At 46.7% G+C, this 16,929-nt stretch overlaps 1 protein-coding gene across 2 annotated transcripts in view; it reads right to left on the bottom strand.

The window, feature by feature from the left end:
• The window catches only part of adad1 (adenosine deaminase domain containing 1 (testis-specific)), a 30,010-nt gene extending 17,126 nt beyond the window's left edge, over positions 1-12,884 (bottom strand). The window contains exons 1-6 of one of the 2 annotated variants that reach the window (XM_060063471.1): positions 12,768-12,884; positions 12,320-12,482; positions 6,222-6,362; positions 5,222-5,398; positions 3,661-3,744; positions 3,383-3,505 (exon numbers count right to left, since the gene is read on the bottom strand). In XM_060063471.1, the coding sequence (XP_059919454.1) occupies positions 3,383-3,505; positions 3,661-3,744; positions 5,222-5,398; positions 6,222-6,362; positions 12,320-12,464 (670 nt within the window). In that variant the 5' untranslated portion in view covers positions 12,465-12,482; positions 12,768-12,884. Of the gene's footprint in view, positions 1-3,382; positions 3,506-3,660; positions 3,745-5,221; positions 5,399-6,221; positions 6,363-12,307; positions 12,483-12,767 lie in introns of both variants that reach the window. The other variant, XM_060063470.1, reaches the window with a different exon arrangement.
• Between the last annotated feature and the right edge of the window lie 4,045 nt (positions 12,885-16,929).

Consider the following 16,929-nt stretch of genomic DNA (forward strand, 5'->3'; position numbering starts at 1 on the left):
CTCCTTCGTAATGTATGGAGCCAGCCCGAACCCTAACCCTAACCCGTCCACAGACATGGTGACTAATGTATGATAGTAAGCATTATTGGCCCTTAACACTAATATTTGGAAACAACACTGCCTCAAAAGGATATTGGCCTAAGCAACACCAGTAGAGGCTATACTTTTCCCTGAACTTTTAAACGTTGCAAACGTGCAAAAACATAATTCTATATTTATGTGGCATTCAGTCCAATGCTTAAAATATATCTGTGGCATTCAGTAGGCCAATGCTGTGGTAAAGTGTGTAAAGTATGACCAAGTGTTTCTTTCTGTTCAATAGATAGAACTTTATCAATCCCCTGTAGGAGAAATTTGTTAATGTTTGTCCCTATAAAACAATAATGGCAACAAAAAAAAATATACAAAACATGACGGTAACTCTAAAGTCAAACCGTCCAATCTGAAGGCTCTACTTAACCACTCCCCCTACTCACTTCCAGCAATGCAAAGCGAACAGAACTGAGGTGGGGAGGGCGTAGCTTAAAGGGACACTGTGTAAAAATTACTCCCATCTAGTGGTACAATTGTATATTGCATTCAAACTAATAGTGCTCGCTTGTCCAAAAACTACGGTGGGCAGTATGTGCCAAGAAGCTGTGACATGACACCTACTAGGCTACCTCATCGAGTCATTCGAGTGATGATGAGGTTCGTGGACAACTGGACAAATTAGATGGACAAATCAGATCAGGTTTATTGACCAAGCATTCTTACAGACAACGAACTTGACTCCAGCAGTTGTGGACTTTCCAACATGACAAATAACTATACAGATGATAAATAACAGTAGGTCATTTAATGTCAGATTACATAAAATGTCATAACATAAAAGTTGACATAGCCTTTGGTAGTCTTGGAGTTACCGATAATCAAAACAATAATTCCTATAATGCGTGCGGCTGAGCACGCATCCTAATCAACGCATTGTAACCCGTTGATTTCAACAATGTAACAGTATTCTAAATACCAACAATTAACATTGTAACTAACGGAATCAAATCAAAATCAAATCAAATCAAATTTATTGTCATTTTGTTGATTGAACAACAAAACGAGAAGGCGTTTCTCACGGATCAAGATCAACATACATTTCAAACAAACAAACGAACAAACGTCCCAATGATGAATGAATAAATAAATAATAAATAAAGTCCAGTGAGAAGATCTGGGACGCTGGTGCATTGAGCATCCTGACAGCTTGAGGTAGGAAGCTGTTCCGCAGCCTGGTTGTGGAGCATCTTAAGCTGCGATAGCGTTTCTTGGAGGGTAGGAGCTGAAAGAAGCTGTTCAGTTTGTTTACGTCCACCCCGTCTCTGTTGCTTCCTCCTCCGGGCAGTTGCGGGCACGGTGTCACAGTGTCCGTTAGTATCCTGTGTTTGCGTAGTATGTCCAGATACCAGCGAATGCCAGTGATGTTACTCACTCTCAATGTCCTAATGTTTAATATTGTTTCCCTGTCATAAACTACGTTCGTCGTAGGACGTCTCACACTCAAACATTCAATCTCAATCTCACAGATCTCAAGAGGGGCCGCTGCGACTGTGCGCGCCGCCAGTTAGTCGCCCTGGCAACGAGTTTACTTCCTCGTCTCCTATCCTGTTCCTAATTCCTCCTCTCGATCTTCTTTTCCTCCGTATTGTCTTCTTTATCAGAGTTGTTGGTATGAAATCCAGTTGTTCGGGTGATAAATCAACTGTCTCGCAAGCGAGTTGAAGCTCCAGAAGGTCCGCTCTAGCCTAAGTGCGTCTCGGTGGATTTGGATACGTGGTGACCATAAACCTCCATAACTTGATGAAGAATGGCTTTTGAATTCCTCCAACGCATTGGACAGTATCCATAAGTCATAAGAATATTGTCACGATTTAAACTCGACAAAAATGTGAAAAAGTAAATTAAATATGTAATAAAGTAGCCTTTCAATGACGAGTCGCTCAAACATAGCGCCCCGCATCTCGTTGCCATGAAAAACCATGTTATACATGCTTTGCTTGCACATCGTCGTTTTTTTGGCGACGATGATTCCTTCTTCTGTGGCGTGGCATAACTATGGTCTTTCAAAAAAATGCGGTGCATGTTCAAATTTGCCGGTAAAACTCGTCTCGCTAAACTAAGCTCTGTTCCACCGACCGTCACGCTGGCTCAGAGTGAAAACGCGTTTGCAATTCCTGTACGACATAGTGCTTTTTGACCCTCTCGGCAGCTCATAGACCGGAAGAAAATGGAAGCCTCCATGAAGCTTACCCGTCCTATGTAACCATATTGATATTAATATTAATTATTCTTCGCTCAGGAGGATAAGTGAGATTTTTGGCAGAGATAATTTTACACCAATGAGGACTTATTTATGAATGAATATGTTGATTTGAGGTAATAAATTACTCAAAATATTACATAGTGTCCCTTTAAGTAGTTTGTGACCGACCCAGAGGAACGCAACGCAAATTCAATGTGAACATGTATGAGGCTTTAATAAAATCCCGGACGATTTTGAAATTCCGCCCAGGCACATTTATTTTTATAAGTGTCTCAAAAAGAGGGCATGTCTGGGCAAAAGAGGACGTCTGGTCACCCTTCGTAAGTGGAACCCATTTGATTCCTACCTGTTCCACTGTTAAATAGTGGCGCAAGTTGGTGGGCGCTATCCTGGTAATTTCTCTGCGTGAGAAATAAGTGTGGCGTGTGAGCGTGTGCATGGGTCGAATTGCGTGTCTCACGCCGAATGCGTGAGACTTGAGAGCCCTGCTTCCCCATGATGTGGCGTCTCCTCTCGACTGATTATGTTTGTTGAGATTGCCGGCGCGAAAACCCAAAGTATTGTTCGCGCATACTCCAATAAATGAGACGGTCTCTGACGTTACGCAAAACCCCAATATGCAAAACGCCCCCTATTTTCCCCTTGTGTTACAGTCCGGTTGACTACGAAAACATATCCTAGTAGGAAATTTAAGACCATCTTTAAAAAATTAAGACTTGGGTAACGCAATTTAAGACTTTTTAAGGCCTTAATTTAGGAACATGAAATTTAAGACATTTTTTTGACTTTTAAGACCCCGCGGCTACCCTGTTTCAATCGTTACTTGATGACTCACTTCCTGCCAACAGAACCAGTGGAACCAGAGAAAGTGACAACGCTTGTTCATGACGGATCATTTGCAGTACTAGATAACGTCCTCCGCCCGTCTCAGTTTACCTGAGGCTTAAACATGTCATTTTTAAAGCTGCAGCCTTCAGCATCGATGGCTGTGATCACCGACCGGATCCATGACCCGACGGATTCAAACCAATCAGAACTAGGATTCATTCATCATCCCCAGATGGCGGGCTCGGCGCTTGGACTCACGGCTGTGGAGCAGGAAGGCTGCGACGGTGGAGCCGCAGGGCCAGAACTCTGGCTGGTCCCGCAGCAAGCCGCTGAGCAGCGCGTTCACCGCCTGGGACATCCTCTCGCTCTGAGAGCTGTAGCCTGGAGGTAACAGGACACAGCAGACCAGAGAGTGGGGGAGGGAGACTGTGGGAGGGAAAGTGGGAGGGAGAGTGGGGGGGAGAGTGGGGGAGAGAGTGGGGGAGGCAGCGTGGGGGAGGGAGGGTGGGGGAGAGGCCTGAGCCAGGGTCTGGTACCTGGGAGAGCTCTGGCGTTCTGGGCTCCGCGGGTCGGGACCTCACTGCACACCAGCTGCTCCGGGAATGGCGGAAGAGGAGGGGCTTCACACCACAACAGGAAACAAGGTCACATCAGACAGCCAATCACAGGGTCCAATTATGTAAAGGTCCTCCCGGTGGGAGGTTGACTAGTCATTCAAAGAAACTGCTAAATTAACCCATTTGTGACATCCCAAGGGGGCGGGTCCACCCACCTGATATGGAGAGAAGTGTGTGTGTGTCAGTGGAGGCTTCTCCATTGAGGAGAGGGAGGAAGATCCTCCCTAACATTGTTGAGAATAAAAAATTGAGATTGCCCCGACTAATTAATGCCCTTAAATATGACTACTTTATTGCCTTTGAATATATAATGTTCGTTTCCCTGGGTAAAGGGACATTAGCACCCCCTATCGCCTATTGACAATTACTTCAGGGAGGAACGTCCTCCCTCCGCCGCCGTTGACTCCCATTCATTTTCCCGAAAGTACTGGCGGCCGGTGGATAACATGGGTTTCAATGGGAGAGAGGAGGAAAATCCTCCTCTGAGTGGGTGGGACCTTAAGTGGTCTGATTCGGGCAAAAATCTATCCGTCTGCGCTATGAACCAATAAGCAGGATCCCTGGATGTTGAGCAGTGTTGCCAGATTGGTCCGATTTCCCACCCAATTGGGCTACTTTTAACCATGTTAGGCTGGAAAAATTATCATTGGGCGGGAAATCTGCCCAATCTGGCAACGCTGTCGATAACAAACCCGGTCTGCATTGCCGCGGTGCTCAGTCTGAGAGACGCAGAGCAAGTGAAATCTGCGATAGCGAGATCCTAAATGCACAATGGAAACATTGGAAACGGAGGACATTGTTAACGTCTTATTACAAAAACCATTCCATTCATTCAGAAAGAGGTAGACCACTTCCCAAAATCAAGGTCATCAGAAGTAATGGCAACGTCAGTGTTGTGAGTGCTACATGGTTTGCTAGGTACGCATGACTTACTGGTAGCATTACAAGCAATTGTAACTGAAAATAAACATAAACATAACATAACTTCAGTCAGTGAGGGCAAAAATAGGCCCAATAATAGGCCCAGATTTTTTTATTTACTTTTACAAATCAATAGTAGGCCTGATTTGACTAATATGCTTTGCATCCTTTCCTTCTCAAATTACAGTGATGCCACTGGTGGCTTTGTATACATTTTGTTCACATAACTCCCTCCCTGCTATTTTGTAGTTCACCAAAACACCCTGAAACAACTTGAGTCTCACATTCTTATGCCACCATACACCAACAGTGCAAGCAGGCCAATGGCAACCAAGCGCGCAGTCCTTCCTCCCTCACTTTAAAAACCACCAGCCGCCACTGGTGTGTGTGTGTGTGTGTGTGTGTGTGTGTGTGTGTGTGTGTGTGTGTGTGTGTGTGTGTGTGTGTGTGTGTGTGTGTGTGTGTGTGTGTGTGCGAGTGATCGAGTGAGTTTGCAAGAGATCCTCAATGGCGTTTCGTGTCGGTGACATGTGAATGCGTAACCAAAGGCCAAGGTCACCCTTGGGGGGGGGCCCGGTGGCGGCACCGAGGTCTGCCTCCAGCAGGGGCAGCAGGTCCTTGAGGGCCAGCTCGGCCGCCATCCTCCGCGCCTCCTTCTTGGTGATGCCCATGCCCGTCTGGTAGGTCACCCCGTCCACCAGCACGCAGAACGCAAAGTAGAAGCCCGGGGTGTTGCCTGGAGACGGAGACGGAGACAACACTGACCGTGTCAAAACTGGGGGGGCTCAGAGTACAGGACACCAAGGAGACTGATGGTGTGATCCATTTGGATGGTACGCCGGTACGTGCAAGTCGTAAGTCTCCCAGCTTTCTTGTGGCATTTGTGGTGGCACGTCCCCTTTTGTTCGTAGTAGCTTTTCCGTTTCTCATCGGCTAGACGTTGTTTATTGTTAGCTACATTAGCCTCTATAGCAAACCAGCTCGAAAACAATCAACACAACTTTACATTGTGTTGCACGCACAGCAAGACCGTGCTATGCATAAATTGGAGACCGGCATAAAGTAGCAATGTAATCAAGTGTGTAAGAGCATTTAAAATCGACATTAAAATGACCAACGTAGCGCAAATACGAAGAAAATGAATCTCTTTATGGGCGCAGCCATTTTTGTTGTTGAGTCGTACGTTGGGCCTCACTGAACTCTCTCTACTTTCAGAATAGCGTGCGGGACAGACCAAAAGGGGGCGTGCCTCAGTGAAATGCCGCAAGAAAGCTGGGAGATTTGCAACTTGGGGGAGAGAGAGTGGGGGAGGGAGCGTGAGGGAGGGAGCTACCGGTAGCGGTCTCCCCGGTTGGGGTTTAGTACCTGCTCTTAAAACGGTTGAGGGTTCGGTATCTTCTCTTAACCTGGGCGAGGGTTCAGTACCAGGTTGGGGTACAGTCCGTGGTCAGGGGTTCAGTACCTGCTCTTCAAACGGTTGAGGGTTCAGTACCTTCTCTTAACCTGGGCGAGGGTTCAGTACCAGGTTGGGGTTCAGTCCGTGGTCAGGGGTTCAGTACCTGGGGTGCTGGTCTCCTTCACCTCCAGAGGTCTCTGCAGCGCTTCAGCCAGCTCGTACAGGGTGCTGATGGGGTGGATGTCCCCGCTCTTGTACTTGGCGATCACCTCCTTGATGGGGAGTCGAGGCCTCTTGGTGTAGCCTACGGGCGATTAGAAATACATCATTATTATGTAGTATGAACATGAATATTATACGCAGGAGTGCACATAACTGGTACGCAGGTACGCATGCGCGACAAAAATCAGGATTGCGTAATGCCACTTGTGTTACTGCGCGCCTTTGCGTACTTGACCGATTTCTCCTATAACCTTACACACGTGTCGCTAGTCAACTACTATTAGAGATGTCCAAAAAGCAACAGACAACAGTAAGCAGTTTCTTTGGCGTTTCGCCACCTACAAAGAAAGGCCAACTGGAGCCAGAGCCGAAAAAATACTTTTTTCGGAAAAGTGGCTCCAAGATGTGCACTGGCTTGAAGCTAACGATGAGCGCACTGAAATGTGATACAAGTTTTGCCGCGAACATCCACATCTACCAGACAAAACAGGTGCGTTTTATAAAGGCTCAAAGAATTTCAACCATCCTTTATTTGAGAGACATGAAAAGAGCAAGGAGCACACGAATATGGCGCAAGCCATTGTTAATAAACAAGCTAGCAGAGAGGAAATAGCCAGTCGCCCACTTACCAGATGGCGAGACAAGCTGAATGAGGAACAGCGGCAAGCTCCGTTTAATATTTTTCTCCTGGCCTTCCATAAAGCTAAACACACACGTCCCATGTCTTCCTATTCTGAGGATATTCCTTTACTGAAGCGGCTAGGAGTAAATGTCGGAGGTGCATATCATTCACGTGAGGGGGCACACGGATCATGCAGAGCATCGCGCACACCATCAGCGCGGATTTACAAGCAAAGTTGCAGTCTGCTGAATTTTGGGGGCTGATGTTTGATGGATCTGAGGATATCACAAAAACCGAGCAGGAAATAGTTTACATTGTGTGTGTGTCCAGCAACGGAGACATTTCCTCAGACTTTGTTGGACTGATTGAACTGGGTGCTGACCGAACCGCGCAGGCCATAACAGACGGACTTGTGAGACTTTTCCAGGACACAGGCTTGGATGACTGGACAACAAAGTTGGTCGCTGTGTGCTCAGACAAAGGCTGCTGTCAACGTCGGTGTGTACAACGGCGTTGTGCCTAAACTCCGGCGACTTGCAGCAGTTGGAGACTCCCTTGTGCACGTTCTGCGTACAGCACATACACTGGAGAATTGCGCAAAATCAGCTGATTGCAACGTTCCTTACTGCGAGACATTCAATCGCGCTGTGGTCAGGCTGCTGCAGTTTTATTTACAAAAAGGTGGAGCAAAAAAAACTGCTGCACTGAAGAAACTGTGTGAGATTTCCTTTGTGAAACTGGGTAAGTTTCATAATATCAGGTGGTCTGCATGGAGGCATGAAATTCTGTTAAAAGTATCAAGACTATTGCCAGCCATTAAAATGCAACTGGCTTCGAGTGATAACAGTGACTTGCAGCATATCTGCACAGAGCGTTTTCAGTGCTTTCTATCAAACATGCTTGACATTGGCAACATTTTGAAGACCACATCCATTAGGTTTCAGAAGGAAAAGCTGACCATTGGAGAATGTAAGGATGAACTCATGGTGGCCATTGGACAGTTCACACTTCTGCTTGATGGTGAAGGCCACAGCAGGGCACACAGTTTCTAATGCTGATGACAGAATCAAGACAAACTTACTCAGGGGGTTAATTGAAGAGTTTGAAATCAGATATGACTCCCTCAAGTCATGTGATCATTTCTTAGGATTTGATCCTTCAACATGGCCTCAGGAAATGCAAGACCTCCACAGTTTTGGAAACACTACAGTTTGCAGCATTCTCAAAAAATATGAGGCCAACTTGCAACTTGACAAAGAAACCACTGTGACAGAATGGATGCACTTAAAGGAGCATTTCATCGGTGGAGGCATGAATATGCAGGGGTTGACACTAACGGTTGCCCGCTTGCCCGGGGCAAGTAAAAAAAATGTTTGGGCAAGTTGAGATTTTTTCTGGTTGCCCGAACGGGCAAGTGGATTTTGGGTGGATGTTAATATAAAAGCTATTTATTCAAATGTTTTTAGAAACTGCAGAACAACCTTTTGTTCCGCAAAACCACACAAAATAGAAGTATTTGCAATTGATCAGCGCGCTGTCTTCTCTTCTCTCGGAAAGCGAGTTAACAGACACGCATCGCTTCAGTGCGAATATAGCCCCGCCTTCTGTCACTCACTCGCAGTGCGGTCTCTGGCAGTGATTCGCTAAAGGTTAGCCAACACAGCTAGCATCTCAAGTGCAGCACCTCCGCGAACGGTTTAGGTAGAAGTTAAATGGAGTAGTGATGGAGGAGTGCAGTTTGGAAGTACTTTGGATTGAGGCAAATTATCAAGGAAAGTCAAGAACACGGTTTTGTGTTTCATAACTGTGCACATGCGCACAGCAATAGCGATCTTTTTCACGAAATTGGACCCTCACAAACTACTGTATATATTACATGAAAGCTGAGCCTCCACTTATTCCAACAGTCCAAACCATATCATTCTGTGACTAAAACTCGCAAATAACAACTTAAGAAGAAACGTCCCCTTTTCTTTTAACAACCAAAAATGAAGTATTACCTTTGTGATTTTGGTCCACAAAGTTGATTCTGATCGAATAAAACCACCATAAACAGATTATCCAGTATCTGGGCCAAATTTTGCAACTTAACATGGTGTTTTCAATCAATGAATAAGAGAAGGTTTCTTAGGAAATAGGTAAATTGCCTTCAATCAGAAAACATATTCTTCAGCGCAATCTAGTGGCCATAGCCTATATTTATTTGCGAGTGTTTGGCTTGGTGCATTCGATTGCCCTGAACTTTAAATAGAGGTGTCAAGTGTCAAAATTGTAAGACATCTACCTTATTTGTGTCTCATAGTAAGACAGCGCTCCCAACTAATATCGACCAACTGATACTGATAATTATTTCAGGTGGAAATGTTATCTTCCACTTATGCTGTGTTCCGTGGCTTTATTCACTTTAACCAAGTATTATCCCCATTGAATATTTCACTTGCACAACAATCTTTCTTTTGGCCCAAAGATGACATTATCGCCCTTGCAGTTGTGGAGATATAATCTCTTTACTTTGGGTATGTTCTTTCCTGAAAAAAACGTTTCCCCTGATATCGAAAATGGTATAGAATATCGATCTTTTTCCAGGAATAGTGTTGAAGTTAGAAAATCCAGTATCGTGACTGACAACCCTGCTAGAAACGCGATTGTGATTATTCAGTTAGAGCTACAAGAAACTTGAAAGTTAAAAAAGACATCTTTGCTACTACCTCTGACATTTAGTTATGTACATTTGCATCAAATCATGCAGGTCTACATATAACTTGGCGATAGCTTTAATAGGTTGCAACTGTGGACTGAAATCACTTCATGGCACGATGTGATCGCTCGATAAATAAGTAAAGAAAGAGAAGTTTGTTATTTTTTAAACACATGTGTGGAAGCTAACATTCAGCTTCAGTCTGAGCTAGGATGATTTTTCTGAGCCCCCCCAAAACCAGGCCGGGTGCCTTTCAAAAAGAGGCCCGTTCACGATTCTGATTATAATTTGGGCAAGTGAACATTACATTCGGGCAAGTTGAACCTGACCTGTACTTGCCCGATGGGCAAGTGCTTTTGAAACCTTAGTGTCAACCCCTGATATGTATTGAAATCGGGTCCTGTAGTCGAATAATAAAATAAAATTCTAATTTGGTGCCGTCTTGACCGAGAAAAGGCAGAAAGTGACTTTTTGGCGCTTGTGGATTGAAGACAACAACTCCCACCATGCACCACGATGCACAGCTTCGCTGGCCACTCCCGCTGATCTAGATCTCCTCCTATCGGACACCTCGCTGTTCCATCTACCAAGCTGATACCGCAAGACTGCTTGAAAATCATTTCACACAACATTTCTAGTGAAGATCCGGTACCTTCCGCCATTGTACTTCATTTTTATCAACAGCCTCTGTTAGCTTAGCTTCAGATGCTGTGGATGTTAGTTTCTGCTGGTGAAGTCCCACCCACTGGCATTGCTCTAATAGGTCTGTAGCGTCAGTGGGTCCCACCCCCTATAGAGAGGTGGGACTAGTGCTTGTAGTCTTACGAGAATCCTCCCCTCTTAAGGTACGGCCACACCAACTGCGTTGCTCGCGGTAGGGGCGTTGAAAATCGGCATTTTTGCATAGGGAACCATTGGTCTAGGCGCGGTACACGCGGTGAAGCGGTGAAGCGTTGCGTTGGGGGCTTTAGGCGCGGAAGTTGCACGTAATTACGCACGTAAACGCAGTACCGCGCCCACCGCACCAACGCCCGGAGTTCAGAAAATTGAACTTTCACCGCTTCAACGCGTGACGCTAAGCCACGGTAGCCAATCAGCGTGGAGCTTGACCCGACATCACTGGCAGAGAGTAGTGAGCTTGCACAGAAGCATACGGCCGACATCTTTCTTTATTCTGGGTGGAAATAGTGACATAGTTACGCCATTACATGCGTTTATGGAAACATTTCTAGCGAGAAATGTGCATTTTACTTTCAGAATGTTCGCTCAGTGAATGTGAAGGATGTTTGGTTTGATAGTTATGACGAAGAGGGAACGCTCCGTTCACTTGCATGGACAGAGTCTCTGGTTGCTCAGCAACCTCAACGTCTTGGCGGACTATTTCTCTGCTGATCAACACTATGAATGCTGGAAACACACCAGACACACCATGTGAAGTTATTTAACCCGATTAGTGTTATTTATATCCGAGATTATTTAATCTAACCCGATCTAAGCTCTATCATGCACCCAAACGCGGCGTTTGGGTTTCCTACCTCGGACTCCAGCGCAGCCACGGCCGACATCTTTCTTTATTCTGGGTGGAAATAGTTACATAGTTACGCCATTAAATGCGTTTATGGAAACATTTTTAGGGAGAAATGTGCATTTTAATTTCATAATTTTTGCTCAGTGAATGTGAAGGATGTTTGGTTTGATAGTTATGACAAAGAGGGAACGCTCCGTTCACTTGCATGGACATGGACTCATCTAGCTGCGGTGGCGCGGTGGAGCGTTGAACCACCACACACCGGTCAAGCTTCAGGTTAGGCGCGGTACTCGCGGTGTCCAACGCGAGCAACGCGGTTGGTGTGGCCGCACCTTAACACTTCCTATTTACTTCTACGCAAAAATCGTCATATTGCGTCATCTTAAACAGGAAGTGTTGGAGATCAATACGGATCTCTCCAGTCTCTCCATAAAATAAGGGAATGATGCACGACCATTCAAAAATATGCGTGGGTTTCTAACGATACAAAGCTTAATGGAAATGGATGAAGTTTCCCTTTAAAGCAGGCAGGAAAACGCCTGGGAGCCTCTTCTGTGTATGACTTAGTCCAAATAGTAAATACAAGTAACCCAGATGCTTACTCCAACATCCTCAAGGTGGTTAAGCTGTCTCTTACACTGCCTTTAAGAGGGGATTCTCACATCTCAACATAATAAAAACCAAGTACAGATCTCGTCTGTCACATGCTCGTCTCTCAGCCCTGATGCACATTCACCTGTCAAAGCACACCATAGAGACATTTGACCCAAATCAGGCTGTTGACCTGTGGATGGAGACAGCTAATCGGAGGCTCAACCAAGGACAGGGAGGTGCATCTGCAGCATCTTCATCATCTACCATGCAGGAAGCTGAAGCAGTGGACAGTGGGGGCGACACTGAGGACGACTGCACTTTTAAGACTTTAAGACCACGCTACTTATGAGGTGAGTACCAACCAAATCTCCTGGTACTCACCTGAGTAACCCACTGAAAAAGTTATGTGCACCCCTGATTTAATGAATATTAATGCATTCATATAATATAAATACACTTTACCCATGTACTCAAATCGATTTCAAATTAAAAGTGCGCACCTATCGTGGTGCCACATGGCAACTTTATTTGATTTGATTGTAATACCTAGCAACAACATGTGTCTAAATCTGAGCTAATGCTAACCTCTAGCCTCACCTTGTTTGGTAGCATTGGAGGTCCCCGCGCGGCCGGGGGAGCTGGGGGTCCCCGCCGGGCCAGGGAAATCGGGGAGACCGATTTGGTTCCTCTGGAGGATCTGGTCGAAACGAGTCCGCCTCGCTCCTCTGTTCGATGCAAACATCGTGTTTTAGTCTGGACTCTTGAAGGAGATGGAAAAGGGGAATTTTTGTTTTTATTTCCACACATTGCATTACAACGCACACATGAAATCTTTTCGCCGCGCGTCATTTTCTAAGCTAGGCCGGACTAGCGTTGGTCGCTAGCAATGACCGACGAGCGCTACTCAAATCACGCCCTGAGGAATGAAACGTTATACGTGCGACGGTAAAAGAGAGAATAAAGTGTAAAAAACACGGTACTGGCGTCGAGGTTATGTTTCATATATGACATGCATTGCGTTTTGACCGTTATACAATAGGCCTACATTGTTCCGCAACGCGTCGTTCTCTATTTCCCCCGACGAAACGAAATGCGGGTTAAAGTACTGCGTTGGTTTGAGCTGCGCTTTACGGTGACGCAGCACCCACTACAGGCGACCGCCCTTACAGCCGTTCTGTCGTACGCATTCGGAAATGGACAATTCAGTTATTTTGATTATTTTGTTTTCATATGTAGGCCTATAGCTTATTTTTAATTCATTTAATTGAATAATTTCGTTATCATACGTAGGCTTACCGATTATTTTTAATTAAGTTATTCTTATTATTTAGTTTTCATATCTATATATATATTGCTTATTTTAAAGTTATGGAAGGTCCATTCACAGGAAACATACTCTGTTAAAGTATCTTCCTTGCCTCATATTTGACATCCTTTTGAGGAGTTCCGTTTTATTGAGTTACAGTATTGGCGGCTCAGATGTGTAATTATGTGCACTATCACCCCAACCCACTCAAAAGTTGAAATTTCCGTTTCCTTTCTCATGGGTTTCTGAGCCATAATCCATAGCCATAGTCATTAGGGCTGCTCATGAGATAATTGTTCGCTTTTTGTTTGGCTCTGTGACCATTTGAGTTTTCAAGATAACATTAACTTATAATAATATAAGTTAATGTATTATTAGGTAGGTTATTAATCCATTTTAAAAGGAAAGTGAGTCCGTCAAGGCAGCAGAATAACAGGACAGAATTAAACAATAGGCCTATTAAAAAGGAAAATAAGAGCATGTAGAATAACTACATGCATAACAATAACTAAACCAACAAATACTCGATATCCATAATCTGAGTTAAAACGTAACTGCAGATTGGAGCATCACTTTATTAATATAAGTCACTTTATTAAGTGACTTGTTTTGAAATGGGACACTTGTTCAACTCGGTTCTTCCAAGTTTCCACCCTGAAGGCCACTAGCTGATGAGCTGTTCTGAGAGAGAGAGAGAGAGAGAGTGATGGAATAAAGCCTACGCAGCCTGTGGCAGGCTGGTGTGGGTCCCAGCAATCCCTCACCCTGCCGGGGAACCGAGAGAGGACAGGCTCGCTGCCTTTCTTGGTCGTCTTCCTCTGAAAGCCTGCTATACCCGGGGCCCGGGGAAACAATGAGTCATAAATACGTAGCCTACACTGTATTAACGCCTCGGAATGGAAACAACTGACACGCATTTGACGAAAGTCCATTGTGTGTTGCCGTTGTCTCCCCCTGACTGTCGAGTCGTGCAGAAATCGGAAGCTTGCTGGTTGCAACGCGATTTCCAGATCACGGCATCGCTTGTGTTCTTGTATGCAGTCAAAGACCCCCCCCCCCCCCCCCCCCCCCCCCCCCTAGGTTTAACATTGAGTGTGAAGTGAGTGTATTATAGCGTGTATTGTCTTTCGTTTTGTGTTTAAGTGCCCTAGTTTATTGCCCTGCCTTTGTGGATTGTTGCACTTCGTTGTTTGTCACCACAGTGGGTTACTGATTGAAACGGAAACTTCTCTGAACCCTGGAAAAGTCAGGTTCACCAGTCTAAAATCTTGAAGAAACACAACACAGTGAGGCATAAAAGCCCCACAAAAAAACCCTTCCATCCACACTGAAACACTGTTGTTAATATTCAGTTCAATGATATTCAGCAGATCTGCTCAGAAAATACTTATACAACACTACCAGTGTTGGCATTGTGATAGTATGGGGACGAGAACCGACTGCATGTTGACGGCTTTGATTTAAAAAGTCTTATGAATCAGGGTTAGGGCTCTAATGCAGCTTTCCATTTCAGATTCACCTTTGACCTTTGATCTCGCAAGCACGCTCACCCCAACTGAAGTTGAAAACATACGTTCAACACACCTTATTTACACAGAGATGAACAATACATGGCCTTGTTGTTTACCTGAAGCAAATGCTGCTCTCATGCATCAAGCTGTTAATACAACCCTCTTCTAAAATACTATTTATTGTAGTTCTGTCGTCTGACAGCAGAGGGCAGTGTCACTTCAGCTTTTGAGCTATCACGCTTTCTACCCGAATCCACTGACGGCGGCCCCAAACGCCAAGGACCCTCCAGAAGCGTCTCTCTCTCTCTCTCTCTCTCTCTCTCTCTCTCTCTCTCTCTCTCTCTCTCTCTCTCTCTCTCTCTCTCTCCTCTCTCTCTCTCTCTCTCTCTCTCTCTCTCTCTCTCTCTCTCTCTCTCTCTCTCTCTCTCTGCCGCTCCGTGCCCCGATGACCCCGCTGTCCTGAGCCCCGGCCGCCAGACTGACACGCAGTCTGCTGCTGGGCCTCAGAGAAGGACATTAAGCAGACAGAGAGCAGCTCCGACCTTCTGCAGCTGAGGAAACAACATCTCTCCCCGCCGTCTCACCAAACCGTCGAGTTATGGCTTCCAGGGTAGCCAGGCTGTCTGCACCGCCCCCCACTCCCCCCTCCCCCTCCCTCACCCGCTCTCCCCCCCGTGATGGGGGAGACCAGAGCCTGCCAGCCCCTTGGCCCAGTCCGTCTCTCCAGAGGAATAACAGTGGCTCTTCTTCAGCCACTGGTCACTGGCGTTCAGCTGTGGCCTGCTATTGGCCGTCCACCACCCAGATTCCATCTCCCCCATTCATTAGACTAAGTGGATGAGCCCCCTAATAGGGGCTCTCTTCCCCTCAATAATTGCCGTTGATTGGCGTAAATTAGACCCTCGTTGCCAGACGAGTGATTCTCGACGACGATAATCCGATTCCCGACTCAAACTAATAGGATTTTAACTCTGGTAGGGCCTAATGTCCGTCTGCGAGGCGGGCAGCGGTGGCCTGCGCCCGGACTGCAGCGCCCTCTGGCTCCTGTGCCCGCCAGAGATGGACCCTCGACCCAGGGTCCCGACGCACTGGAGAAGGGGGGCAGGGCCCCCGGCCCCTCGGGCCTGTCTGCTGTGACTCATGGCCCCGGTCCCAGAGAGGAGACACTGGCCATCCGTCAGGATTCCCCCGTCCAAGGGGGGGAGGGAGAAGGAGGAGGAGGGAGAGGGGGAACCGGATAGAGGAGGAGAAGGTGATGGAGGAGGAAGAGGAGAAGGTGATGGAGGAGGAGGAGGAGGAGGAGGGAGATGGTGATGGAGGAGGAGGAGGAGGGTGATGGTGATGGAGGAGGAGGAGGAGGAGGAGGAGGAGGAGATGGTGATGATGGAGGAGGAGGAGGGTGATGGTGATGGAGGAGGAGGAGGAGGGAGAATGTGATGGAGGAGGAGGGAGAGCGTGACTGGGCTAGGATGAGCTGCAGAGGTTCCAGTCGTGGAGAGGAGCAGGGCTGGAGGCCCTCTGAATACTGGAGGAGAAAGAAGACCGTTGTAACTCACTTACGCTCGTTGGATGGGAGGGCCTCGAGCTGTCGGACGCAGCGCTGGTCGGCTGCCGGCTTGTTTATGACCTTGGAGGTAATGTGATGTTGGACCAACGATGAACCATGCCTTGTTGTCTCTGCTAGAACATGGACCCAGGTCTCCTCAGGTGATCCGTCCCTCTGTGGGAGGAGGCCGACTTCTGTCACCCTGCTTTCACACAACGCTGAGACCGACACGGCCTGTATGTAGCAACGATGAATCAATACCCTCCAGCTAATGATCAACCACCCCTGATTGATCCGGGGCATAGCGGCCTGAGCATGAGCGCCGAGCACCTCTGTGACACATCCGTGTCACGGAGGTGCTCGACGCTCGCGCTCAGGCTGCTAGCCCCGCTCACCGGCGACATTATAAGAGCAACGCGGTGGCAGGCGTTCTTCTTTTGTCCTTCATTTGATACTGTGACGCTCCGGCGTCTCCTAAAGCCGGCCTGCTAATGAATCCCCACTCCATTACGGCTGAATCGGACAGATTGCTCTCCCGGAGAAATGAATTGAGTTTTTTGTATTTGTGAGATCATTCTCCCTCCATTAACTGCTCTTTATCCCGTCTCTTCATCACAACCAAATCAGGTTAGGCAGCCATGATTAGCTCGGGTGGCCTCCCATTCTAGAAGGTAATTGGGTTTGGCGGCTCAGCTGATAGTGCCATTAGGACCAATAAAGGCTGGGCTTGGCTCAGCCAGTGAAACAGATTCTTCACGAGCAGATGGCAGATGGAGAGAGGCCCTCTGATGCACTGGGGCCGAAAACAAAGTTTGTGTAACCAAAGTAGTTAAGGGCCATCTCC

This window comes from Gadus macrocephalus, chromosome 10, assembly GCF_031168955.1.
Source record: "Gadus macrocephalus chromosome 10, ASM3116895v1".
Classification (NCBI taxonomy): domain Eukaryota; kingdom Metazoa; phylum Chordata; class Actinopteri; order Gadiformes; family Gadidae; genus Gadus; species Gadus macrocephalus.